The sequence below is a fragment of the Arvicola amphibius genome, chromosome 5 (genome assembly GCF_903992535.2).
Source record: "Arvicola amphibius chromosome 5, mArvAmp1.2, whole genome shotgun sequence".
NCBI lineage: Eukaryota > Metazoa > Chordata > Mammalia > Rodentia > Cricetidae > Arvicola > Arvicola amphibius.
The window spans coordinates 54,616,367-54,644,236 of NC_052051.1; the positions used below are offsets into that span (position 1 = coordinate 54,616,367).

At 41.4% G+C, this 27,870-nt stretch overlaps 2 protein-coding genes across 3 annotated transcripts in view; one reads left to right on the plus strand and one right to left on the minus strand.

Moving 5' to 3' along the window:
• The window catches only part of Tmem62 (transmembrane protein 62), a 32,207-nt gene extending 25,592 nt beyond the window's left edge, over nucleotides 1-6,615 (minus strand). Inside the window, exons 1-5 of the mRNA XM_038331698.2 lie at nucleotides 6,324-6,615; nucleotides 5,992-6,103; nucleotides 4,826-4,963; nucleotides 2,900-2,945; nucleotides 801-942 (exon numbers count right to left, since the gene is read on the minus strand). Coding sequence (XP_038187626.1) covers nucleotides 801-942; nucleotides 2,900-2,945; nucleotides 4,826-4,963; nucleotides 5,992-6,103; nucleotides 6,324-6,503 — 618 coding nt within the window. The 5' untranslated portion in view covers nucleotides 6,504-6,615. The remainder of the gene's footprint in view (nucleotides 1-800; nucleotides 943-2,899; nucleotides 2,946-4,825; nucleotides 4,964-5,991; nucleotides 6,104-6,323) is intronic.
• A 5,788-nt stretch (nucleotides 6,616-12,403) lies between these two features.
• The window catches only part of Ubr1 (ubiquitin protein ligase E3 component n-recognin 1), a 129,113-nt gene continuing 113,646 nt past the window's right edge, over nucleotides 12,404-27,870 (plus strand). The window contains exons 1-2 of one of the 2 annotated variants that reach the window (XM_038329994.1): nucleotides 12,404-12,669; nucleotides 24,985-25,241. In XM_038329994.1, the coding sequence (XP_038185922.1) occupies nucleotides 12,589-12,669; nucleotides 24,985-25,241 (338 nt within the window). In that variant the 5' untranslated portion in view covers nucleotides 12,404-12,588. The remainder of the gene's footprint in view (nucleotides 12,670-24,984; nucleotides 25,242-27,870) is intronic. The other variant, XM_038329995.1, reaches the window with a different exon arrangement.

Genomic DNA, 27,870 nt, shown 5'->3' on the forward strand with positions numbered 1-27,870 from the left:
GCATTTGCTATAGTTTTTTTCTGAACTAGTCACATGCTCTGATACTAAATGACATACCCAGGAATTTACTTGGTCTTAGCTCCTTTTACTCTTCTAAGCAGGTGCATGTGTCTCATGTAAGAGCATGTGCTCATCAAATAAGGAACTGGCATTTGTTGTGCTAAGACATAGCAAGAGCTTCTCAGCTTCTCAGATTCTTAGCCTTGCCAAAATGTTTAAGTTGTTCTCTTATTAGAAAAAAATATAGACCTCTAAATAATATTGGCAACAATATAACATATAATATACTAAGCTATAGGCCCTGTAGCTTGCTGAATATAGCCTATACTTAATACATATTCAAAAAACATTTGATAGATAAATATAAAAAGTGAGGTGTTCCCTTCCCAAATTTTGGGATAAGAATAAAGATAGCAGCTGGGCGGTGGTGGCGCACGCCTTTAATCCCAGCACTCGGGAGGCAGAGGCAGGCGGATCTCTGTGAGTTTGAGGCCAGCCTGGTCTACAAGAGCTAGTTCCAGGACAGGCTCTAAGAAAGCTGCAGAGAAACCCTGTCTCGAAAAACCAAAAAAAAAAAAAAAAAAAAAAAAAAAAAAAAAAAAAAAAAAAGAATAAAGATAGCAGTAACAATTCTGAAGTAGCTAGTAGCTTCCAGACATATCTGTAACCGCAGTAAAATTTTTCTTGAGCATATCTAGATAAGAACATGTTTACTTCAGGTAACTAAACGGTCCAAATGTATTCAAGAAAAAATAAAAACAGGTAATCTAAAAAGGGAAGAGATTTTTTTCAACTCATACCTCATCTAAAATTCCAAAGAAATTATAGGGTCTCTTAGGCCCTGGCCTTTGGGTGGCATCCACAGAGATGAAAGAATAGTTGCCAAAGGGAGTACTGTGTACATAATGGAAAGAGCCGTCCTTCTGCACAGCAGAATATTTCCTAAAAGATACAGACAGAAAGGCTTTAGTGCAATGATGGAAAGAGTAGGCTTCATGTTAGAATAGTAATAAAAGCTCATCAAGAAAAGACTTCTAGTCAAGATAATACAATCTCTGGTCTGAACAGAGACCTAACATTCCAACTGGACTAGGCCAATCACCTGACCAAGGGACCACCTCTAGGATGGCAGAATCACTTTAAGCCATGCTAAAGAAATATGACTTTTTTTTCATTAATTAATTTTTTGGGTTTGGGTGGGGTTTTTTCTTTATTCTTTTCTTTATTTTCTTCTTCTTCTTCTTCTTCTTCTTCTTCTTCTTCTTCTTCTTCTTCTTCTTCTTCTCCTCCTCCTCCTCCTCCTCCTCCTCCTCCTCCTCCTCCTCTTCTTCCTCCTCCTCCTCCTTCTTCTTTTTTTTTTTGTGTGTGTGTGGAAACTGAGTCTCACTGTGTAGCCCTAGCTGTCCTGGAACTCACTATGTAGACCAGGTTGGCCTCAAACTCAAAGAAATCTGCCTGCCTCTACCTCTTGAGAGCTGGGATTTGAGGTGTGTGCCATCGTGCCCAGCTTGCACAAGGCCCTGGGGTCAATATCCATTACAACAAACACCTGGAGAAAAACGTGGGACTCTTTATTAAAAATCTAATCTGGCAGCTATTCTGCACACTCAAGTTTGAAAACCAATGGAACAGACCTGCAACCACAGCCCATCTCTTAAGAACATTTCACTCCCCTTTCAAGGCCTTTGCTGTGTCCACCCTGTGACGACCTCTACCTTTCCTGGCTTCCTGTAATGATTTGCAGGTGAAGCAAGGCAGCATTTCATCAGCCATTCCTTCACATTCTTTTCTAATGCTGTCCTGACACATCTTCCCTTCTTTAAGTATTGCTAGAACATAAGTTCCTTGACGGCGGGGACCATTTGTTAGCACTAGCTCTTCTATCCGAGACCACACAGCTAGTGAAGAGTCCTTAAAGAACACCTAGTGCTCGATTAAATGACAAAGCACAATAAATCTCCTCAATAGCCGGAACTGAAAGTGAAATTGCTTTATCCTTTCCTCCGATTAAATTAACATTACATTTTCTTCATATGTCAGGAGTGTGATTTCACCTGGGAACCTCTGTGTTAGAAGCAGTCTCTAAGTTTAGAGTGTTGGGTTATTTCTTTTGGTCGCAATTTCACTCCAGAGGTTGACAGTATCTCAGTTTTCTGAAATCCCACTGACCTCAGCAGTCCACCTAACACTCCTCCAAAGGACTTCTACTTTGTCCCAGTTCTAATCAAAGGAATTAAAGGAAGCTGGGTGTGGCGGCTCACGCCCCAATCCCAGCATTTCTGAGATGGAGGCTGGCAGATCTCTGTGAGTTCTAAGCCAGCCTGATCTACTTACTAAGACTCTATTTCAAAAAGAAACAGAGAGAAAGAGAGAGAGAGAGAAAGGAATAGAGAGAGCCAAGTGTGGTGGCTCATGCCTATACTTTTAGCATGAGAGGGTGAGGCTGGAGGGAGAATTAGAAGTTCAGACCAACCTAGGGAAAATAGCGAGATCTAAAAAGAATCAAAGCAGAGAAAAATATTTTTAAAAAAAAGGACTAATTGTAACACACATGTAGATATGTGCTCATGTGAACGCATGCACACGTACACACACATACATGAAAGCTCATTTTCTAAATTATCAAAAATTCTTTAAACAGAAATTTTATCTTTTAAAAATGATTTCATTCGCTGGGCGGTGGTAATGCACGCCTTTAATCCCAGCACTCAGGAGGCAGAGGCAGGCAGATTTCTGTGAGTTTAAGGCCAGCCTGATCTACAGAGTGAGTTCCAGGACAGGCAACAAAGCTACAGAGAAAGCCTGTCTTGGAAACAAAGATTCCACTCATTCATTGACTGGACTGACTCTCCTTCTGACAGATCCTACTTAGTAGTCTGCGCTGTGCTCATACAGGTACCTGTAATAATTCGTGATGCTCTCCAGGCTTGGAATGTTATATGCATCTAAAAGAAAAAAGCAAACATTCACCTATGCAAAATAGAAAAATGCAAACATGTCAATGACATAAGAACACAGCACTTTCTGTAACCCTTTAAATGGCAGAGTGTCGCTCAACTGGACATTTTAAGAACAGTAACTTCACCAAACTCAGATTACCTGGAAGCTTTTAAGGCACCTAATATACTGAAGAAATAGTAAGTACTTTGTAATTTTGTTTAGAACAAGTCAGTTTCAAAGTTCTAAGTCTACACTACTGTTGCTGCTTGTCTGGAACTAGCTCATGTTGGTCTCAAACTCTCATTCATCCTGCTTCAGCCTTCCTTATGCTGGGAGGACAGGCATGTGCTACTATACCCATCTTGTTGTTCTGTTTTATTCATGGGGTTACAGAGGCAGAAAGAAATGAATTCTACACCTTCATAACAAGTGCTCTAACAGAGTGTCTAGTCCAGGCTGGCCTGGAACTTCCTATTTTAGAGAGAATGACCTGGAATCTGTTGTGAGGCTCTTACCTCTACCTCAGGAATGTTGTCACACCCAGTACACAGTTCGGGGGATCAAAGCAAGTGCCTCACACATACTAGGCAAGCACTCTACCAACTAGTTGAGCTAGCTTCTCAATCTCAGGTCTATGGATTTTGACAAATACACAGTGGTATATCCAAGACCACAATCAAGATATAAAGCAGTCTAATCATATCCCAAATTTTCTTAATGCCTTTAAAATCAGTTTCTCCTTCTACCCCTACCTCTGGCCACTACAATCTGTCATCTGCCTATAGTTTTATCTTCTAAATGTCATATAAATGGAATCGTACAGTATGAAGATATAGACTTAGCTTCTTTCACTTAACAAAATGTAGGGTTTTTTAAAACATAATTTTTTGGGTTTTTTTTTTCAAGACAAGGTTTCTCTGTAGCTTTGAAGCCTATCCTGGAACGAGCTCTTGTAGACCAGGCTTGCCTCGAACTCATAGAGATCTATCACCTGCCCCTGCCTTCTGAGTGCTGGGATTAAAGGTGTGCGCCACCACCACCCAGTTTAAGCCATAATTTCTGAAGAACTCTTTCTCCTTTGTAAAGAAGAAAACATCATACTAACTTTCACCTGAAAGGCTAACAGCGACATCTAAATGTTTTAGATTCTTTTTTTGGTTTTTCGAGACAGGATTTCTCTGTGGCTTTGGAGCCTGTCCTTGAACTTGTTCTGTAGCTCAAGCTGGCCTCAGACTCACAGAGATACACCCGCCTTTGCCTCTGGATTTCCTTTTTCTTTCTTTCTTTCTTTCTTTCTTTCTTCCTTTCTTTCTTTCTTTCTTTCTTTCTTTCTTCCTTCCTTCCTTCCTTTTCTTTCTTTCTTTCTTTCTTTCTTTCTTTCTTTCTTTCTTTCTTTCTTTTGTCTTTTTATTTTTTGAGACAGGATCTTGCTATGGAGCCTGACCAACCTACAACTTGCTATATAAACTATGCTGGCCTCAAACTCACAGAGTTCTACTTGCCTCTGAAGTTTTAATATCATATGTTATAACTGTGTATAAGAGATGTGGCCTTTAGCTGGGCGGTGGTGGTGCACGCCTTTAGCCCCAGCCCTTGGGAGGCAGAGACAGGTGGATCTCTGTGTGTTCGAGGCCAGCCTGTTCTACAGAGTAAGTTCCAGGACAAGAAAAAGCTCTAGAGAAATCTTGTCTCAAAAAAACAAAACAGAACAACAACAGCAAAAAAAACCCCAAAAACAAACAAAAAATGTGGCCTTTATTATATCTAACTTTATGTTATTAGTTCCCATTTTATAACTTTATAATCTAAACTAGAAAAATCTATGTTTCTGAAGGGTGTGTGTGTTTGTGCATGTGTGCAATTTTATTTGGCTCCTGGTTTTTACCATGATTTCCTTTGATATCCAGCCACTTAGTTTTTTCCAAGACTCTTGTCTTCTTCAGAATTCTCTGGTAAGTTTGCCATTCTACCTCATGTTGTCTGGATCCCAAGTGTTCCTTTGTTTTGGCATCTGTCAGGTCTCCTGTGGGTTTACACAGAATTGAACTGCAATGTAAAATAAACTCCGGGGGGGCTCAGACAAACACACAAGCCAAAGGAATACGAATTCTTCAGCTACTCAGCACACATACATAAAATCAGTTATGAGTCTACATATGCCCAAAGCGAGCCATTTAAACCAACATGATTGTCTCGGCAAGGGCTCTATTATCATAAGTTAACAAGTGTTTATGTGGTTATTATGATATTAGAAATGATTTATTAAAAAAGCCAAAATTTCTTTGAAAGCAAACAGAACACCTGAAGCAGGGGCTTATCTATCATCAGAGGTCTGATACCTCATCTTAACAGTGGACATGTTTCAGTAGAGTGACAACTGAACCATCCAATAAAAAAACACAAATACACCTTGGACCTTTTTCTCTTTGCCCCAAACTTTGGGAGCACATGTGCATAGACTGGAAGAGTATAGGAAATGCAGTTGGAAAACTACCAAGGGATGAAGTCACTTGAGTCCTTAAGTAACTGAAAACATAAGGTTAACCTCTTTGTACAGAAAACGTTAAATCAACAAAGGAGAACTTTTGATTCCTGGTTAAAGTGCTTTTCCTAATTCTCAAATTCAGTGGGACATCAGCCGGTACATCATCACCATCTGTTAACACACAGACACACACACTCAATACACATACACACACATACACACACGCTCAACACACATACACGACACACACACTCAACACACACACGCACGATACATATATGGCAGACAACACCTAGTCATAAACACATCAAACGCCTTATACCTACTGCTTTGAGAAAACCTTGAGATGGCAAAACATTAGCCTGAATCCTGACTCTAGTATCAACTGGTAAAGGCAATTATAAAGTCCCCTTGCCTGTAGCTCAAAGGGCTTCCTGTCAGCTGCGTCCACAGCGTTCCTGTTCCTAACATGCTCAAGCCAACAATTGCTGCCCATCAAGAACTACAGCACAGCACAGCACAGCACAGCACAGCACAGCACAGCACAGCACAGGAATCCCCCCTACCAGTGGCCAGGACAAGAGCTGGTTGAATGATGTCAATGGTTTCCGAACAGAACTTCTCCAAGTCCAACGCTCTGCCGGGATCTTGAAACCTGCTCAGGTGAATGTCGGATATCTGTCAAAAGCAGGCATTGGACAGAGACACACAATCTGAGTCAGGAACGACAGGGGTGGCTCGACAGCTCTCAGGCGCGGAAGGGAAAGAAAAAGGTGCGCCACCGAACCCCGGGGAAGGAGCGAGCGGGGCGCAGACCCAGCAGTCGGAACGCGACCGAGGCCCCCTGCTGGGCTGGGCTGCCCGCCCCAGCGCAGTCCCTTGCCTCCCGCCGCGTCACCTGCAGACCCCAGAAAACGTTGTGGGCTCCGGATCCCGGGGCGGGGTGCGGCCTCTGGGCGTCTCGGGGCTTCGGCAGCGGCGAGGGGGGTCCGGCCAGGCCGTAGTGCTCCAACAGCAGGGCTGCCAGCGCCGCCGCCGCCAGCCCCGCCACCACCCGGAGGGCTAGCACTCCCGCCATCGCGGCGCGGCCCCGGTGCGCTCCGGCTTGCACTTCCGGCCTGTATGGCCGCCTGCCGGCCGCCGCCACCGCCACGGCTGCTCGTCGCCCCAGCTCCGGCCTCCGCGGCCGCGCCGCCAGGCTCGCGGCGTTTGCCAAAGTAGTGAGGACCAGGAAGAGCCAAGCGAGGGGGTGGCCGGGAGGCAGCACGTCACCGGACTCCTCCAGGGCCAGGCATCCCTGACCTCCGTGGTGCGGCCTCTGCATCTGTAAAGCCAAGTTAATGATACCTTCCGTGCGTGCAGGATGCTTGTGAGAATCAAAGTGTGTATGAGGACGCCTCTTAAAATACAAAAGCGACAGGTAGCTCACTCTGGCCCCTTGTGAAATAACATAACCCCCACAGGATTTCATATCTTGTGAAAATATCTTTTTCCTTATCCTGCTTTTATGTGTACTCATTTATATGATATTGTAGCACTGTGGTATGCCTGCCAATATTTCCTATAGACCGAGAGCAGGATAATTAGATTCTGGTTCCGGCTTTAATTTATCTAACCATTCTATTATGTATTGCTATTCAGAAAAAAATATCTTTAATTCTTTTTTTAGTGCGCTTTTTTTAAAAAAATGTATTTTTATCTTCATTGGTGGTTTATCATGGGCGTTGGGTCCCCTGGAACAGAAATTACATACTATTGTGAGCTGCCATGTGGGTACTGGGAACTGAACGTTGGTCCTCTGGAAGAACAGTTAATGCTCTTAACCTCTGAGCCATCTCTCCTGAAAAAAAAATTATACAAATAGTGCTTTGGGCTGGAGAAATAGCTCAGAGATTAAAGGCACTAGCTGCTCTTCCAGAGGTGCTGAATTCAATTCCCAGCAACCACATGGCAGCTCACAACCTTCTATAATGAGATCTGGTGCCCTCTTCTGGCAGTAGGCAAGCGTGCAGGCAGAACAGTGTATTAAAATAAACCAAAATATCTTTTTAAACGTTTATTTTTATTTTATGTATCAATGTTTTGCCTGCTTGTATGTCTGTGTACCACAAGTGTGCAGTGCCCATGGAGGCCAGAAGAGACCATTGCATCCCCTAGAACTGGAGTTACAGATTGTTGTGAATGTAGGTGCTGAGAGCTGAATTCCGATCCTATGCAAAGATCTTAACTCCTAACCACTGAGGCATCTCTTCAGCTGCTAAAAATAAAATGTTTAGCAGGGCGATAGTGATGCACACCTTTAATTATAGCGCTCAGGAGGTATGGTCTACAGAATGAGTTCCAGGGTTACAAAGAGAAACACTGTCTCAAAAAAAAAAAAAATAACAACTACAGACTGTTTTATTTATTTTTTCTTTTTTGTTTTTAAGAATCATTTATTTATTATGTACAGTGTTCTGTCTGTGTGTATCCCTGCGGGCCAGAAAAGGGCACCAGATCTCATTATGGATGGTTGTGAGTCACCATGTGGTTGCTGGGAATTGAATTTAGGTCCTCTGGAAAAGCACGCAGCTCTCTCAACTCCTGAGCCATCTCTCCAGCCCTATAAAAATGTTTTTTTAATGTAAAAGAAAAATATTACAATCTCCAGTGTGTGTGTGTGTGTGTGTGTGTGTGTGTGAGTGAAAAATTCTGGAGATAAATGTAGTGCCACACAGTTATAATTCCAACTTGCAAATTAGAGACATGATCTGATTTGCAAGTAAGAGACATGAGGATCAGGAGTTCAAGGCCTGCCTGGGCTATGCACCCCAACAAGTAGAAAATTTCATTCGTGAAACTTTGTTTTATGGACAAAACTATTCATGCTATGTCTATAAAGTATATAAGACATATGACATAAATTAATTTTGTTTATGAGTAGAAACAAAAGACACAAGTTTTTGAAAAATATTATGAGTTGGGCAGTGGTGGTGCACACCTTTAATCCCAGCACTTGGGAGGCAGAGGCTGGCATATCTCTGTGAGTTTGAGGCCAGCCTGGTCTACAGAGTGAGTTCTAGGGAAATTAGAGCTGTTACACAGAGACACCTGTTTCAAAAAACAAAAAAAATTATGAGAGAAAAATCACATCATACCTAGGATGAATTTATGCCAGGGATGAATAATTTACCTAACATGAGAGAGATATATAGGAAGCATAAACACTCAATGGGGCATGGTAGCAGAGAGCAAGTTCCAGGCAAGAGGGAGACAGAGATAAAGAAACAAACAAAAGCTAACAAAAGAAAACCCCACTTTTTTATATATAATATAATAATATTCTCAATTAAAATTCAGCAATTATTTGTAAAAATCTGGTCATGGTGTTGTGTGCCTTTATTTCCTGCATTAGAATAGAGGAAGAGGAGAAATTTTTTTGTTGTTGTTTTTGGGTTTTTTTTGTTGTTGTTGTTTTTGGGTTTTTTTTTTTTTTTTTTTTTTTTTTTGGTTTTTTCGAGACAGGGTTTCCCTGTAGTTTCTAGAGCCTGTCCTGGAACTAGCTCTTGTAGACCAGGCTGGCCTCGAACTCAGAGATCTGCCTGCCTCTGCCTCCCAAGTGCTGGGATTAAAGGCGTGCGCCACCACCGCCCGGCTGGGTTTTTTTTTTTTTTTTTTTTTTTTTTTGAGACAGGGTTTCTCTGGGTAGCTTTGGAGACTATCCTGGAACTCCCTCTGGAGAATAGGCTGGCCTTAACTCAGAGGTCCATCTGCTTTGACACCCGCTCCCCCCCCCCCCAGACCTGGGATTAAAGGTGTGTACCACCATCATCCAGATAATTAGTTTAAAATATTTTTATACAGGGTTTTATGTAACCCAACGTGTGTTCTGCTTTATTTATTTATTTAGGTACAGGACCTCACTCTGCAGCTAGACTTGGAACTTTGTAGTTCTGCTGGTCTCCAACTTGTAACAATCTTCCTAACGTAGAATCTCAAATGCTAGCTAGCACTATAGTTGTAAACCACCATGCCTGGTTTACAACCATTTAAACATAATAACCAATATTATTTATATAAGCAATATTTTTTATTTTTCACTTTTCATTTCCCCCACCCCCCTTTTTTGGTTTTTCGAGACAGAGTTTCTCTGTGGCTTTGGAGCCTGTCCTGGAACTAGCTCTTGTAGACCAAGGCTGGCCTCGAACTCACAGAGATCCACCTGCCTCTGCCTCCCAAGTGCTGGGATTAAAGGCGTGCGCCGCCACCGCCTGGCTCCTTTTTCTTTTCTTGAGACAATGTCTTACTGCGTAGATCCAACTGCAGAACTCTCTGAGTAGACCAGGCTGGCATTGAGTTCAGAGATCAACCAGCCTTTCCTTCAGAGTGCGTAAAGGTGTGTGCTATTACACCAGGAGTAAACTGCATTTAAAAAGAAAATAACTCTGTAAACAACCCCCAAAAAAATCATGAAAGACTTTGGGGCACCTCAGCATTACTGCACCCCGCTTCCTAGGAACCAGGGGACCTTAGTAATCAACCACGCATGCACTGGAGCTTTGACTACTTTCCATCCCCTTTGTAGTCTTTCTTCAATAGACCCAGACTCTGGAACTGGGGTGAGACGACCTGCTGATAACTTGCAAGTGTTCCTCCTTGTTTAACCAACCCAGCAACTGCCATAGCATTGATCCATTAGAGTTAGCTCACCATCAAATGAACTAGTCAAATAGTTGGCAAATGATTTCTGGACTCTCCCTTTTGATTCTGTACTACCCCCTCCTTGATTCTTTTTTTTTTTTTTAAGATCTCTCTCTCTCTCTCTCTCTCTCTCTCTCTCTCTCTCTCTCTCTCTCTCTCTCTCTCTCTCTCTTTCTCTCTCTCAAAAGATTTATTCATTTATTATGTATACAACATTCCTTCCATGTGGGCCTGCAGGCCAGAAGAGGGCACCAGATCTCATTATAGATGGCTGTGAGCCACTATGTGGTTGCTGGGAATTGAATTTAGGAACTCTGGAAGAGCAGCCATGGCTCTTAACTGCTGAGCCATCTCTCCAGCCCCTCCCCCTTGATTCTGTTGGGTTTTTTTCCTTTAAAAGAGCCTGTAATAGACAAAGCAGGGGTCCTTCTCCTCTCGAGGCTGAGGGACCTCTTGCTATTGCATCAACCATGCTGAGAGTGTCTCTTGGGGTGACCTCCTCCTTGGTGGGGCTTTAGGGCCCAACATTTGGAATGATTAATTTTTGCAAATTTCTTAAGTTCTAGTTTAATAGATGATAGCTGTGATTTAGTTCTGCCTCTATTTATAGTAATGTGTTGTTTTGGTTGGAGTATATGAAGAAAACTCGACCTAATACAGATCCCTGTTAAAAAAAATACTTTTAAATTTTATGGCAGGCAAGATGGCAGAATACGAATCCCTGAAAAATGTTATCTGACCTCCAAATATGTTTTATGGCACATGCATGCATCACATACGTACACACAATGAAGTCAGTAAAGTTAATTTTTTTTCTTAATTTAAAAAGGGGTCAGGCAACTGACGTTTGTCAGTTGGAATGCCGAGGTGGAATTAGAGGCCTAGCTGAGTCATTCATTTTGTAAAAGAAAAGAAAAAACAAAGATGTCAAATTAGGTTTTGATCACCTTTGTCCTCCAACCCTGGTCTTGGCCTTGGGTGCGTCCTCCTGGTTCAGAACCTAGATTCCTCCTGGAGTACTTTGTATCTAGATGCATGAGTGTATACATAGGCAGTTTGTGTCAACTGCAGAGTATAAGAGTAAAAAAAAAATAAAAATGTAGATTCCAGAAATAAGAATGTAGAAATAAAGAAATATAAAGTTATAAGTCTAGGAGAATGAGAACAGGCTGTCAGCAGCTTTCTCAGCAGATCAAGGGTTAGTCATTCACAGTGAGCTATTTTCTCGGATGCCTGGGAAGCCTCCATCAGTGTAGGTTATTTCATTTTACAACTGGCTATTCTATTTACAAGGCCAGAGCTTCTCTCTGTATACTGAGAGTAGTGTCCTGGCCATCCTTGATAAACGACAGATATGAACTGAGTTAACCTTTAGGAGACAGAGATACGTGACCTCTGGGTTAGGCACTGTCTCTGTTAAGGGAAACTGGCGCCATCAAAGGGGAGGCATGGGGCTCCAGTATACACTGCCTGGAGGAACCGGAGACAGTGGACAAGGTACAAACACCAGGTTGACTAATGAGCTCTGAAAATGGAGGTTGTAAAGTATGGCAGTCTATATCTGAGTTTTACCTTGAGTTGGTGTGAAAAACTTCCTGCTGTCTTCTAAGTTCCCAGCCTAGGAACTAATTATTCTAATTTATTAACTTTCTGATATTACTAGCAGTCCCTTTTTCTAACTAATTACTAAAGACATCTGTTTTCTTGCAATTAGTGACTTTATTGTAATCTCTGAAACATATTTCATGGTAGCTGCCTAGTTACCCATTGACATTAGAGCACATATTCCCCCTTAGGGTCTCATTGACTGGCCCGCAGGTTGGGGCAAGATCGTAAAAATTCCTTTGTTCAGACCTAATGCTTGGTGTCCCTACTAGAAAACGATGGGTTCAGAAACTGTTTTTTTGCCATAGCCTAACAAACACCATTTCTGGCTGTGGTCTCAGGTAGCTAATAAGCTTCTGTGCCCCGCGAAGTTTGCTTCTGGTTTTCCTGGAACCTGGTTTCTGGAATAAAGTTTGCTTCTGGTTTATTAGACTTTGGAGTCTTTGCGCGACCCCCCCCTGGACCCAACATCAACTTTTTTCCCCTCAATGTTTCTAGGTGTTTCTTCTTTTCACGTTGTTTTCCATAAGGGCGTAGTATCCAGTTTGTCTTCCTCTACCGACAAATGGATTAGGTCTCCCGGTTTTGTCATCTCACCACGCCTACCTGGGCAAAGGGCTAAAGACACTACAGTAAGGTCTTCCCTAGCGGCTCAGCCTGGGAGAAAACCAGGACTGAACACCAGGGGGTGGAAACCCGCGCCTGGCGGGTCGGAAGCCTGCTTCCGGGAAGCCGACCGGAAGCCGCTCCGGGTGCTGCGACAAACCTGACTTCAGGGGCCGTCGTAAAAGTGTCGTCTCCGGCGCGTCGGGCTGGCCACAGGTTTCCGCTCGCCCGTGGCCGGGGGTCGAGAACTGCGGGCATTCGTTTCTCTTAAGATGGCGGACGACGAGACAGACAGCGGCGAGAGGATGGACGTCAGCCCCGAGCCTTCCCTGGCCCCTCAGCCGCCGACCTCGGTGAGCCTTCACCCGCTAGCGTCTTTTGTCCTCTCCCCCAAGAGTCTTCCGCCGCGCCTCGGAGGGTGCGGGGCTCTGCTTTCCATGGCGTTGCTGGGGAAGGGGAGTCCTAGGATTGAAGGAACCCCCTCCTCCTGGGCTATAAAGTTAGTGGCTACCTACATTCCTGCCAGCCAAGTCTACGGAGTGTAATGACTGTCATCTATTAGTCTCAACGTGCTTAGACACGTACGTCTCTGTTTTGAAGTGGGAAGAATTCGTGCTGTTTGCTGTAGGAGCTGAGCTGAGGTTGGAGAAGGCCATTTTTCGGTAGACGCATTGCTGACCCCTCTTGTAGATAGGAATTCCGGACGCAGCACCTGGTGTGATATCGCATAGGTGGTTGGACTTGAGAATGGCAGTGAGTGTTGCAGCTGTCATGTTCAGATGTCCATTATAGTAGCATCTTGAGAACCCCAGGTCTGGCCCACAGTAAGGGAGTGCTGTCATTTGTCACTGCCTTTTTTAAATGTGAAGAAGCGAGAGAAATACCATCAACGAATACTGGTATCTATACTTGGCTCTTGGATTTTGAAAGACTGAGAAAGCAGAGGTAATGAACACATTTAAGTCAAACAGTCTGATTGTAGGGAGAATACTCCAGAGTAGTCTTAAAGGTGGGGTCATATTAGCAAATGTTCCGATGTTGTCCCTTCAGACAACGAACTAGTGGGGAGAGAGATTAGTATTCACTAATGATCATGGCATGTTTTAATCAGTTTGTGTATAGCTGCATATGGAAAAAAGTGGGATATAGATACACACACTAATGCATAAATGTTACACATTTATATATATTCATATTTATTAGTGCAGTTGTTTTACAGTTTTAATAAACTCATCCTTGACTTACTTTACCCCATCAAACATTGTTTTATGAGGACGAGAGTGACTCAGAAGTGAGTCAACCACAGGGACTGGAGAGAATGTCTGTAAGATAACCTGCTAGGGACAGAGTTGGAATAAGGATGTGTACCATGTCAGCACTTGGCATTCTTCCTCCTCCATCCCAAAAAGTAGTTGAAACTCATTTCACCCTAGTAGTGAAGTTCAGATGAAAACAGTTATAGAGATAAAAAGGGATGAGAAGCTAGAAATGTTTCTAAGTAGGGAAACCGTTTTTGAGTGCTAGGGGGACAATCGCAAGGCTTTATGCGTGCTAGGCAAGGGCTCTTGTGGCTCTGTTGCCATCCCTGCAACATCTTAGGCTAAGGCTGAAGGATCACTTAAGTTTAGGAGTTCCAGGCAAGCCCTGGGCTAGACAGTGAAACCCCATCTAAAAACATAACTAGGAAAAAGATTCATAGAATCATGTGCTTTTTTATTGTCATCTATTGTAAATGTGTTGTAGTCAGAAGAATTGTAGTTTCTTATTGTTGAAGATGAGTAATGTTTATTTAAAGCTTTACCATATTAGTTCTTTCCCACTCGCACTGTAAAACCCCATTAATAAAATCATAGAACATCCATTAATTTGGAATCAGAGATAATGGCAGAGAAATTGAACAGGAATCCGTAGCAACTTCTCCAAAGAGTAATATACTTCTCTGGGAAAGGCATTTTAAGTTTTACAAAGTAGCAAGGAGAGGTGTCCTGCAGCCTCAGGGCACTCACACTCAGTCTAGTGATATATATATAAGTGATCAAAGAATTTAGATTCAAGATAGGGTAGCATAAGCGGATACAGACCTATGACTGTGAAGCCTAATAGCCCCTTTGGGTGTTTGGTTTGGTTGTTTTTTTTTTTTTGTTTTTTTGGTTTTTTTTGGCTTGAATCTTTCTGCTTGACCCCAGAGATCATCCTACTTCCTGTCTTTTTTTTTTTTTTAGACTGCTGTTTTCCATTTTGTTCTCCCTACTAACATCTGTTGTTAAGCCAAAGTTGCTCAGCTTGAGTCCTCAGCACCTAACCCCCATTTGATTAATTTGTATCACAAATCGTTGCTGGGGCTGGTAGAAACAAAATAACAAATACAGCATAGCTACAGAGCTTTAATAAAGATCTCCATTTTCGTAAGAGTGCTTTTCTAGTTATAGTTGCTGATTTCCTTAAACTGAATTTCCTTTTTAGATATAGGATCATTTTATTAACATTGCTGTGAGCACTGTCTGTCATAAAGATGGTTCAGAGGTGCTTACTGCACAAGCTTGGACACCTAATTTGATCATTAGAAGCAATGTAAATGTGGAAGGAAAGAACCAACTCTACAAAGTTGCCCTCTGACCTTCATGCTGTGGCACATGTACCCACCTGCCCAATAATAATAATAATAATAATACTTTTTAAAAAATTAGAGTTAAATAATAGTTGAGGGTTATTGGACATTTATAAAAGCCTAAAAGCCATTATAACATTCACTAAGAGATAAAAATTAAAAAATTAATTTGAGTTAAAAAAATTCACCAAGAAAATTGATTCTTGGATCTTTGGTTTTAAGACTAGGTTTGTCTGTATAGCCTTGGCATCCTGGAATTCACTCTGTAGGCCAGGCTGGCCTCGCACTCACAGAGATCCACCTGTCTCTGCCTCCTAAATGCTGGAATTAAAGGCATGCACTACCATCGTCCGGCCAATTCTTGGATCTTAAAAGCTTCAAGAAAATACATATTCATAAGCATGCCCTACCAAGCTACCTATTTGGAAGTTACTAGTTTAGAATTGATGGTTGAAGCATCAAAAGGAAAAACAATATTTTTTTAAAATAATTTATTTACTGTTTTGGTGTTTTATGTGCTTCAGTGTTTTGCCTGTGTGTATGTCTGTGTAAGGCTATCAGATCTTGGAGTTACAGACAGTTGTGAGCTGTCATGTGGGTGCTGAGATTTGAACCTGGGTCCTCTGGAAGAACAGTCAGTGCTCTTAAACACTGAATCATCTCTCTAGCCCAATGAACAATATCTTTAAGGTCAGGTTGTGTGCGCATGCACATACATATACTCAGGAATCAAACAGCCTAGGAAATAAGAGTAGGTCAGTGCCATGGAATGTAGTAGCTTTTAGGAAAGGGTAATTTATTGGATCCATGACAAGGACTGAGAAAATTGGAAATCCAGAGGGCTTTGCGATGGTCTGCCAGAACACCTACTTTCTTTGACTGAATTCCCTCCTAAATTCCATCTTCAAAGATGTCACTCGGTGTGGTGATGTGATCTTTTTTTCTCCATCTTTGAAGATGTCACTCCGTGTGGTGATGTGATCCTTTTTCTCCATCTTCGAAGATGTCTGTGATGCTGTGATCTTTGTCCTATATCACACTGTCTCGGTGATGTCATCCAGCTCTGCAGCTTTACAAACTATATGTGTGCTCTAGGTCATCTCACTTCTGAGCTTCAGAGTCATGGACTCAAGTGCTTGCTTGTCTCCACTAGAATATCTGATAGCTGTTTCAAAAAGAGAGAGCAGATAGGAATTAACTGTAGTAACCCGAGATATAGCTTGCATTTGAAAATTATTACAGGAAGTCAGAGTATGTTAATTTGAGGAAGATTTCACAAATGTGATAGAAGCAAAGATGACTTGCTTATTAAGTTTAAGGTAAAAAAACAGATGACATCTGTTCCTCATTTTTGATCTAAGCATTTATGGTTAGATTTTAGGAACAGACCACAGGAAGGCAAATCAAAAGAGTTTTGTTATCGTTGTCTCAGTACAGTACACCTTTTGCATTAGCTCTTGAATACAAAATCTCTGTCTTTCCACTTGTCTTTGTGATCTAAGCCACTGTTTGTTGCCTGGTCTCTTTCCTTCTACCTTTACCATCTTAGAGTAATGGGGATCGGAGGAAGCCCTGAGTGAATGTGTGCTGTCGACATAGACAGAGGTTTGTCAAGGAGCATGGCCTCAGACTCGTGGGAAAATGGCAAAGCCTCCCTTTCCACCACTGCTCCCAAAGTGACTCTCAGAGGGATGTCAAAGCCTTCTTCTGGTCCATGTCCATGTACTGATAGTGTGTACAGAAAATGTCCTCCATAACTCTTCTTCCTCTTCCCCCAAGTCATTTATGGCCTGAAGAGTGCTCCCTACAGAGAATGCTCCTATTGAATTAACTTATACCATAAACCCTGCCTCCTTGTTTATCTGTCTGCAGTAACCCTGCCTGTCTGTGCTGTATATAATAAACACACTGAGCTGCAGTTCTGAGGTTTCTCCATCTGAGAGTCCAGACTCTCTGATCCCAGCTTTTTCTCTCTGCATATGTGTTATTTCTTCATTTTTTTGCCTCCCCTAGTCAGGACAAGTCCCTGCAGCCGTGCTGGACTTTCATTCAGTCCATTCTCTACAGAGCCACCAGTGTAGTCTTTAAGAATAATCAGTTCTGTGTCGGTCTCTTCAGTACTTCATAGAGTGTCTGTCTGGAAAGATCGGATCGGCATGTAAGTCAGTGAACCATGGCGAGGTGTCTTTGCCACTTTATGTGCTGCCTTTGAAGGCTGTTTCAAATTTCTCTTGCCATCCCATCATCTAGTTTCTCTAAAGATGTTGATCCTGTGCTGCAGTCTATGAAAGAATTGTCTTTAAGCTTTAACCCATTGCCTCAGGTGGCTTAAGACAAAATATTAAATTAAGACTTCATTATTCCCTGGTGACTTTCTATGAACTATTGTATATGAGTTAACATGGCACTTGTAAAAGAAACAATAGCTATTTTTATTTTGGCTGATAAGTTTGGCCTTTTTTCTTTTCTTTCTTGAGATAGGATCTTTTTTTTTTTTTTTTTTTTTTTTTTGGTTTTTCGAGACAGGGTTTCCCTGTAGTTTCTAGAGCCTGTCCTGGAGCTAGCTCTTGTAGACCAGGCTGGCCTCGAACTCAGAGATCCTCCTGCCTCTGCCTCCCGAGTGCTGGGATTAAAGGCGTGCGCCACCACCACCCGGCTGAGATAGGATCTTCTTATATAGCTCAGCCTGCCCTGTAACTCACAATCTTTTCTTCCAGAATGTGTGCCCCATTACGCATAGCATTCTGCAGTCTTTAAGAAAGTGTTACGTCCCCGTAACAAGTGGAGTGCTTGTGGAAATAGGTTCTACTAAGCAAACAGCACTGAAAGGCTGTGGAAGAGTATTGTGCTTCCATAAGCACCCACTTGTTACCCAGAAACAGTTAGGGCCCTGACCAGAGCCAAGTCCACAGTTCTTCTCAAGTATTCCTTCTAGTAGTTGACTTAATGCTGTTCTCCAAAACAAGGTCTCCTTGACTTAGTAGAGTGAGACCCTAGCCACTTAATATGTTTTTATGGACAAACTTGAAAAAGCCTTCCAGCTGTTTTTATGAATAAGCTTAGAAATTATATTAGCCACAAGGAAATATGTCTTTTCAGTTATTCATTTTCAATGCTCACATGCTTTACTTTGAAATGTAAGAAAATATTTGAGTTGTTTTGTAAATGTGTAGCCCATACAGCAGAAAAGGCTATAGGAAAATATTGCATTCATTTAAAGACTTCAAAGAAAAGTGTGGTCAGAGATGAAAAAGGAAGTCAGTGGCCAAGAGACAGGATGCTTATAAAAACCAGATTCTGGCAGCATACTTATTCCTTTTCACAAGATTAAAGAGAGAGGGACCTTGCTTATATTATTAATGTCATAAATATATGGGAAACATGTTTACAGACAGCACAAGGCTAGCAGGAATAATGAAATGTAGTAGGAAAAAGTGACCAAGCATCAGATTAAGACTGACAATATGAAACCTATTAGAAAAGAAATGAAGCCCTTCAAACTAGGTTTGTATGTCCGTAGGACCAGGTGTCTCTGTGTGACTGACCTAGGGCGTTTCGCCACACTCTCCAAGCTGGAGGTATGACACAGCTGTCAAGAATGTGCTCGAAAGCGGGGATTGTGTCTGAGGTCTCATGCTTGAACTTTAGCCTTGTTGTCTGTTTTTAAAATATGAACTTGTCTGCCCGTGGGGGTGGCACATACCTTTAATCGCAGCACTCAGGAGGCAGAGACAAGTGGATCTCTGTGAGTTCCAGGCCAGCCTGGGTTATACAGAGAAATCCTGTCTCAGGAACAAGTAAAGAAAAAGAAAAATTAACCTGTCAAATAGTAGTACAAGGAAGCTTAGTATACCCATATACCCAAGGATTTCTTGATGTCTCAAAATATTGTCTCATTGCTTCTTCAGTACTACCTATGAAAAAAAAAATCCCAGAGCCTCTCCAAAGAAGGGGAACGGGGCTGGAGAGATGGCTCAGCAGTTAATAGCATTGGCTGCTTTTCCAGAGGTCCTGAGTTCAATTCCCTGCCTCCACATGGCAGCTCACAACCATCTGTAACTCCAATTCCAGGAGCTCTGACACCCTCACACGGATATACATACAGTCAAAACACCAATGCGCATAAAATAAGAATAAATAAAGATTAAAAGAAAAAAAAAAAACCTTTGTGGCTCACACTTTTAATCCCAGCATTTGGGAGACTGGGGCAGGCAAATCTCCAAGTTCAAGGCAAGCCTAGATTACATAGCAAGTTCCAGGTTGGCTGGGGCAGCATGGTGAGACTCTGGCTCAAAAAACAAACAGATAAGTAAAATTTAAGAAAGGAAATTCAGAAGTGACAGGCCTCTGAAGACTGTGGATGTTTAGTAGTTGACTTTGGAGGGGTAAGTTGTGGTTTGAACAAAAATCTAGCAAAGTTCCTTTTTCATAACGATGTTCCCACAGGGGCATCTGTAGCTGCAGATTTTAGAGTTGCAAACTTATCTTTTAGTCTCTCCATTGGGACAAGGAAAATGTTCGGAATGTCTGGGATTTTAATTGTTGTGAGAACTTGTTTTTATGGTACAGTCAATTAGGAAAACGTTTCCTTAATTCCAAATGTTGTAGAGAAAATGTTTATTTTTTTGTTTGTTTTTCTGGTCTTTCAATTTAAACATTTAATACCTGTTGCAAATGGAAAAATCACTAAAAAACGACCAAAAGGGGGAAAACATGAAGCATTTACCAATAATAATTCCTGAGTAACTTTCTTTACTCAGTAAAATACATATTGTATAATTTAACATTTTTTACTTAGCATGTGTGTCTTTGTGTTTGTATGTATGAATGTTTGCGACTGCAGGCACTCACAGACCTTAGTGAATGTGTAGATGTCAGAGGACAACTCCCAGCAGTCAGTTTTCTCCTGCTACCTTGTGGGATCCAGGATTAAATTTAGGTCATCATGGCTCCAGCATCTTACTGGCCCTTGTGTGTGTATGTGTTTCAATCTCGAAAGAGATTACAGAAATTTTAATTGAAAAGCAATTTCCGAGTTGGTTATAGTGACTCAACTTGTGATCCTTGTGGGAGGGAGAAGCAGAAGAATTGCCATGAGTTCAAGGCCACCCAGAGCCTGTGTAGTGATTTTCAGGTCAGCCTGGGCTATCAAGAGAAACTTATTAATATATTTCAATAATAATAATGATACTAGAACTCCTGTCCCCCTAAGGTTCAGGGATTCTTATGGGAAGGGGACTGGAAAAGGTAGAGGCAGTGGACTGTGTGGGTAACTGTAAGGGACAGAGCAGGGAAGCTGCACACATGAACTTACAGTGGTTTTGTCATCGTGCACAAAACCTGTGCACACCCAAGCCAGACTGAATCACAACGTGAAGATGGGAGGTGGACATGAAATCCCACCCTAGCCATGGAGACATTGGCAATGTGAGCTTCTGGAAAAGGGGACTATGTTTTCTTAAAGAGTGTTCCTGGTTAAGTCAGCTCTAGAGGAAGACCACATATCCAAGAATATTTGGGCAGCACAAATTGATCTTGATGGGTTTAAAGGAAAAAAAAAAAAAGGACACAAAGTTAGGTTGGTTGGAAAGCAGGGAGAGATGGAGCTGGGAAGAGTTGGGGGAGGGAAGCTGAATATGATCAAAACACATATGAATCTCAAAAGAATAAAAAAATTAAAAGCAAAATCTGTAGTTGTGACAGTAGTGGAAACTTTGCAAAAGAGTCTAGTTGTACTGTATCTACTGTAATAGTTCTATGAACGGAGTTACGAAGGCTTAATGTCATAATTTGCCTTGTTATTTCTAGCAAATAAGTACTTAATATAGTGACAATGAGAACTTGGGTTGTGTATTTGTGCTGTGCCTGTGGGTACAAAGGGTTTTGAAAGGCAGTTCCTTTCCTCAGGAGCTTCCAGTCTACTTGAAAGGGCTAGATGTTTAAGTTAACCAATTTAATGGCTAGGTGTGGTTATACACGCCTTTAATCCTAGCATTCCAGCGATAGAGGCAGTCAAATCTCTGGGAATTTGAGGCCAGCCTGATCTACAAAAATGAGTTCAGGATAGACAGGGCTACATAGTGAGACCTTGTCCCCAACAGAGACAACAACAACAAAAATATATTTGTTAGCATGCAGCAGGCCCTGTGTTTGGCTCCCAGGATGTTATGTAAATGAATGAATATTTGTAATTGAGAACATCAGATATGGGTACACAGTGAATGTCTTCTGTATAAGTGCTGTATTGAAATTAACTGGAGAGAAATTTTCTGGCTTTATCAGTGAAAAATTATTAAGATAGGCCTTGAGCAGAGCCTTGAAGAAGAGATGAGGGAGAGAGTAGAGGAATGAGAGCTAGTAATTAGATCCATGAACGGGCACTGCTGGCATCCACATTCAGGTATAAATACATTGTTTAAAAACATGAATTGTGTATGTGTGTGTGTTAAGGCATAAGAATATTAGTAGTACTCAAGACTTTAGACAGTTGTTAGCCCAGAGGCTCCATTAGACCCAAGAGAAATTAAAAGGAAGATTAAAGACAGGGCTTCTTGAGTAGTCCTGGCTGTCCTGGAACTCTCCCTTTATGGTTTTGTTGTAGTTTAATGTGAAATCACACAAATCAAGAAGAGTAAAGTTAAATGACCTGAGTACTTACATTTGCTTTAGCAGAATAAGTGTTGAGCTCCAGGAGTTGGGACACCTATTTTTTTGTGGTGCAGATCAAACCCAGTGCCTTGTATATGTTACACAAATGCTCTACCGCATAGTTAGACCCCCAGCAACATCTGTAGAAAAATTTAAAGTTTATGTAATTAGAATTTTTTTGTAAACATAAGATTGTATTAATTAAAATTTGCCTTTTCTACTAGGCAGTATTTTATGGATATATATATTATATATATATATATATATATACATACATATATACACACATATACATACAATGGTATGGGGTTTTTTTGGGGGGGGGCAGGATTTCTCGTATGGAGCCTGTCCTGGAACTTGGTCTGTAGACCAGGCTGCCCTGCCTCCTGAGTGCTGGGATTAAAAGTATGTGTCACCACTGCCTGGCTAGAATGGTATGTTTTGCTGGGCATGGCAGTTTATCCCTTTAATCTGGGACTCGGAAGCAGAATCATTGGATCTCTGCAAGTTCTAGACCACCCTGGTCTACATAGTGGAGTTTCAAGCCAGCCAGGGCTACATAGTGAGACCCTGTCTCCTAAAACACTGAAGGAGCATGGAGTCATATGTTCAGCCTTGATGGGTAAACTTTTATCTGTAGACATTTAAGCAGACTTCAGCTTTTTCAATTACAAGTATTGTAGTGAATATAACTGGTATTTTTGCACACTTGAACAATGAACAAATTGTAGATTTTACAATTTCTTTTTTGTTCTTCCATTGATGAGCATTGAGGTTTCAATGTTTTGCTTTTATAAATAATTTTGTACCTGAGATATATGAGATTAAATAAGCTTTAGAATGATTTTTGTAGATAGAACATGCACACATGCATGAGTACATGCACACACACAACACACACACACACACACACACACAAATAAAAGTTTACAGCCGGGCAGTGGCGGCGCATGCCTTTAATCCCAGCACCTTAGGCAGAGGCAGGCGGTTCTCTGAGTTCGAGGCCAACCTGGTCTATCAGGGCTAGCTCCAGGACAGGCACCAAAGCTACAGAGAAACCTTGTCTTGAAAAAAACAAACAAACAAACAAACAAAAAACCCAAACAAACAAGTAAAAGTTTACACAGTGTTTAAATTAGTTTTTTCTCTTTGCTGGGACAAAGCATCTGGCAGAGGCAGTATAGAGGAAGACTTGTCTTTTGGCTCCTAGTTCCATGGTCAGGAAGGCATGCTATCTGGTGATAGGAGCCTGAGGTGGCTTACTCACACTTCTGTGACTGACTAGGAAACAGATTAGGGCAAAGGGTGCTAAAGGCTGGCTATGACAGGCAGAGCCAGTCCCTTGGCTCCCTGCTGCCTCCAGTGAGGTTCTACCTCTTCAGGCTCCATAGCCTCCCAAAGTAGCGCCCACAGCTGGGGAACAACTGTTTAAACACATGGGCCTGCGTTAGGGTGGGGGACAGACATTGGGTATTCAAAACTTTTGGAGACCAGCTTCGACCTACCTGGCTAAGGGCATGAGGATTAGAAAAGTTAGTGAAGAAAACAAAGACACAAGTGAAAATAATAAAACAGGAACATGGGATAGTACTGGCAGGGAATTCCAGTGAATACTGAAATTTTCCTGCGATTAATTTTCCATACACTTTTATACCCCAATACAACAGGGAGGAGAAGGCGAAAGACAGCTTTAACATGATACAAAGGGCAGCTAGAACAGTTACTGGCTTCAATACTTGAGACATCAAGTCGTTAATTTTTGAGAAAAACATTCTGATTAGGTAGTGAGCCCACTCTAGACCTAGTACCCTGAAGGCAGCCACTCCCTAGGTCAAGCCTCTTAATTTCAAAAGAAGGAACAGAAGTACGCTTGAATTCTCTGACCTGTGGTCAGGGTGGAGTGGATATACCTGTACGGGCCATCTTAATGTCCAAAACATCAAGCAACCAGGCCCTAGGTGAGGGTGTGTAGCCATACTTGTTAACTTTAAGCAAACTGAAACTCTCTAACCTTCAGACAAGGTGGAAATAGGCTCACATTTTTGGGCCTCCACAAAATCACACAGTAAAGGCAGACAGTGAAATCTAAATCCTTCCCAGGGCTCTTTGCAAAGTTAGTTTATTTTGAAGATTTTTTTTCCTTTTTTTAAGAGACAGGTCTCATATAACCCAGGCCTTGAACTTGGTATGTAGTTGAGGATGATCTTGAATTTCTGATCCTTTTGCTTCTACCTCCAGAGTGCTGTGTTACAGTTGTGTGTCACGATGCCAGGTGGAATCCAAGACTTCCTGTATGCTAGACAAGCAGTTTTCTACCTTAGCCGTACCAACCCTTTCCCCAGAGATCTTCTATTCAAATATAAGCATATACAACATGTCTTCTTTCCTCCTCTGTATAAACAGTAGCATATGGACTCACTACTCTGTGCCTTTGCCGTTTCTTTAGTTTGTTGGTCCTCCGCCCTAAGACAGGGTTTCTCTGTGTAGCTGCCTGGTCTTTTGTCTTTTATTTAACAGTATAACTTGAAGAATATTATACATTAGGACATATATCTCATACTCTCTAGCTGTGTTGCATATATGGCTAACCCACAAGTAATTCAATTCCTTAAAAACACTTGAAAGTTTAATCTATGCATTTATTTTTTATTTATTCATTTATCTAATGAGTGTGTGTATATGTGTCGGTATACAAGTGCCACAGTGTACATGTAGAGATCAGAGCACAGCTTGCAAGTATCAGTTCTCTTCTGTGACCGTTAGTGCAAGTCATTAGGTGTGATGGCAAGCATTTTTACTTGATAAGCCATCTTGCTGGTCCAATTGATTCACCTCTTATTTTGTATTGATGAAGGATAAAATATTACAAATTGCTTTGAAAGTACAGAATTATGCCATTATTTGTACTCCTTGATCATTAAAAATTTACTTGGTATCTAGGTGTGGTGGTGCACACCTTTAATCCCAGCACTCAGGAGGCAGAGGCAGGTGAATCCCTGCATTCAAAAGCACCCTGCTCTATAGAGTGAGTTCCAGGACAACAAGTACTGTCTGAGGGTGGGATGGGGCTGGGGGAGACGACATGGCTTTAAGGGTGTGGCAACAGCAAGTACTTTTACACAGAGAAACCCTGTGCGTCAGCGGGTGGGGGGGGGGGGCGGAAAGAAACCTGGCTTTAAGGATGTGTCCCCTGGCAGGCCTGTCATGCTGCAGTGTATGGACAACGCAAATTGGATTTAATGGGTTAGAGATTTGTACATAAAGGAAAAGGGCACAGAGTTAGAAGGGGATGGAGATGGGGGAGGGTGGTCATGAATATGATCATTATCGTTGTGTATGTCTCAAAGAATAATATAAAAAAGGACTTGTAAAAGTAAAAGAAAGTCTAATTGTCATCTTTTCTTCTTTTCAGTGGTGGGATCAACAAGTTGATTTTTATACTGCTTTCTTACACCATTTGGCACAATTAGTGCCAGCAATTTATTTTGCTGAGATGGATCCAGATTTGGAAAAGCAAGAAGAGAATGTACAAACATCAATATTCACTCCATTGGAATGGTACTTATTTGGAGAGGATCCAGATATTTGCTTAGAGAAATTAAAGCACAGTGGAGCATTTCAGTTGTGTGGGAAGGTTTTCAAAAGTGGAGAAACAACATATTCTTGTAGGTAAGCCTCAGACGTCTATAGGATTGGTTATAATTTATGGGGTATAGTTCGCATCATGCCTCACAATGTCTTTTCCCTGATTTGTCTATGTATATTTACTCTTAAGTTCCTTTTACCTTAAGCTTTAAATCCACTTTTGCTCATAGAGTTTGCTTTTTAATACATGATTTCTTTCTTTTATCTTTATCTTTTTTTTCTTTTCTTTTCTTTTTTTCATTTTTCGAGACAGAGTTTCCCTGTAGCTTTGGAGCCTGTCCTGGAACTAGCTCTTGTAGGCCAGGTTGGCCTCGAATTCATAGAGATTTGCCCGTCTCTGCCTCCCAAGTGCTGGGATTAAAGACGTGTGCCACCACCGCCTGGCACAATTTATGATTTCTTATTAAACACTTCTCTCACTATTTTTTCTGTTCTTCAAAAGTATTCAAGTAATATATCTTTGCATTGTGTACATGTAATGTAGTCAGCATACTTTTCTGAAACTTTTTGATATAAGGTATATTTCAGAATTCTGACTACTTCTTCAACAGCATCTTAAGACCTTGTAATAAAACAGCAAGATTTCTGTAAGAGATCTATGAGTATTCATAAAGATATACTCATGAGTAACATAGAGCCTGTGGTCACATGTCATGCCAAACACACACACACACACACACACACACGTGTGTGTATATGTATACACTTAATTATCTTTTAGATGGGGTTTCATTCTGTTGCCTTTGCTGGCCTAGATCTCACTATGAAATTACAGGCCTGAGCCCCAATATCCAGGTTTTGTACATGTGTTAAAACTTATGCTTGTGCACATTTGTTTGCTTACTTTGTTTGCTTTTCACCGCTAACTGAAATGTGGTTCAAACCCACAAAGTAACAAAACCTTCCAGAAGTTTTGGTTTTTAGAACTGTAGGTCAAGGGTTGTCTGGGAACAGCTAAAATATAGGTTAGTGTAAGAGGTCATTTGTCTGGCAGGTGTAGGCCTTTTGTTTTGGGTAAAGAAATTGTCTTAAATATCATTGTATATTAGAGAAGTTTCTTACTCTACATTCCTGCTTGAAATTTTTGATTTTTTTTATACTTTTAATTTTTATTTATTTATTGAGACAGAAACATATTATGTAGCCTTATCTGGCCAAGAACTCCCGGTATAGATCAGGATGGCCTCAAACTCAGAGATCTACTTGGGACTGAAAGGTGTGCACCTCCATGCACAATGGAAATTTTTGACTTTAGATGTTAGCACCACTTTTTGCTTTTCTTCTTTGTTTACTTGCGGTCATTTAGGTTATAACTATGCCTTTTTAGACTTTATCAGCAGAGTTTCATGGTTTATGCTTGATTGTCATTTTAGGCTTCACTGAGTATGTATAGTTAGTAGTTTTGTGTAGCCTACAATGTTTTTATTTTATGGATGCATGTCTGTATACCATGTCTGTGCCTGGTACCACAGAGTTCAGAAAAGGGGACCTCTGGAACTGGAGTTACAGGCAGTTGTGAACTGCCCTATGGGTGCTTTTAATCACTGAGCCATCACTTCAGCCCTTAGTTAAGTTTTCAAAAACAGTTTTTTTTTATTTTGTTACTTTCTCAGGAAAAAAATAAACTCTTGGATTTGTATTCTATTTTTTATATTGTATAACAATTTAGTTTTTCTCTTAGAAATTTTAAACCAAAGCACAGTTTCAACTACATCATATAAACATTTGTAGCCATCATCTAGCCAAAATTTCTTGGAAACATTGTGACAGAGAGGTTAGTGTATAGAAACCATGGTTGCAGTTAAACAGGCCACAATGTCTAGGATAGTTCCCTCTACCCCAAGAAAAGACATTACTAATTAATTCAAAAGTGTTAGTAGTGCCAAGGGAGATTATTATAGAGGTTGTCAAAATAAGTAACCGTGGGGTACACAGCCCAATACATCTGTAATACAACCCTTATACCTATGGAACAGTCTAGAAAAGGCTGGGGTGGAGGTGGGGGGGATTTTAAGAGTCAGAAGACCAGGGCACCTGATACTAGATAGTGTCTTTTTAAACATGACAGGGAAGCTACACCCATGAAATCTCAGCATTACAGTGTCCTAAATAAGATCTGCTTAATGATAACAGTTGACATGCCAGCACGGACAGGAAGATTTCACAAGGTCTTACCCTAGATCAAGTGCTGCTGGCAGTCAGTGACTGCTGAGAGAGGGAAAGTCTGTGTTCTCCAGGGACAAGCTCCCTTGTAGGTGCTCCAATCACAGTGGGCAGCCCCAAACACATACACACATGAGCAACACTAAATGGACTCAGTAGAGTGTATGCACGTGCATGTGCGCATACGTGTATGTGTGTGTGTAATGAAGAGGTCATGAATTTGAGAGGAAGTGGAAGAGAACACAGAACAAGTTGCAGGGAAAAGAGGGAGGCATAGAGATTATGTGAAACAGTGTTCATATGGAATTCTCAAAATTTAAATTAAAAACTACTCTAAACAGATTAGAATATATATTTTTACAGAGAATTTTAAGAATTTTGGCAACCTTTATGTCCTATCAGCTGTTTAAAATTCACCCTTTTCCCTCCCCCTTTCCTCCTTCCTCCGGTCCTAAAATTCCTTTGGTGTATGTGTTTTTGAGACAGGATT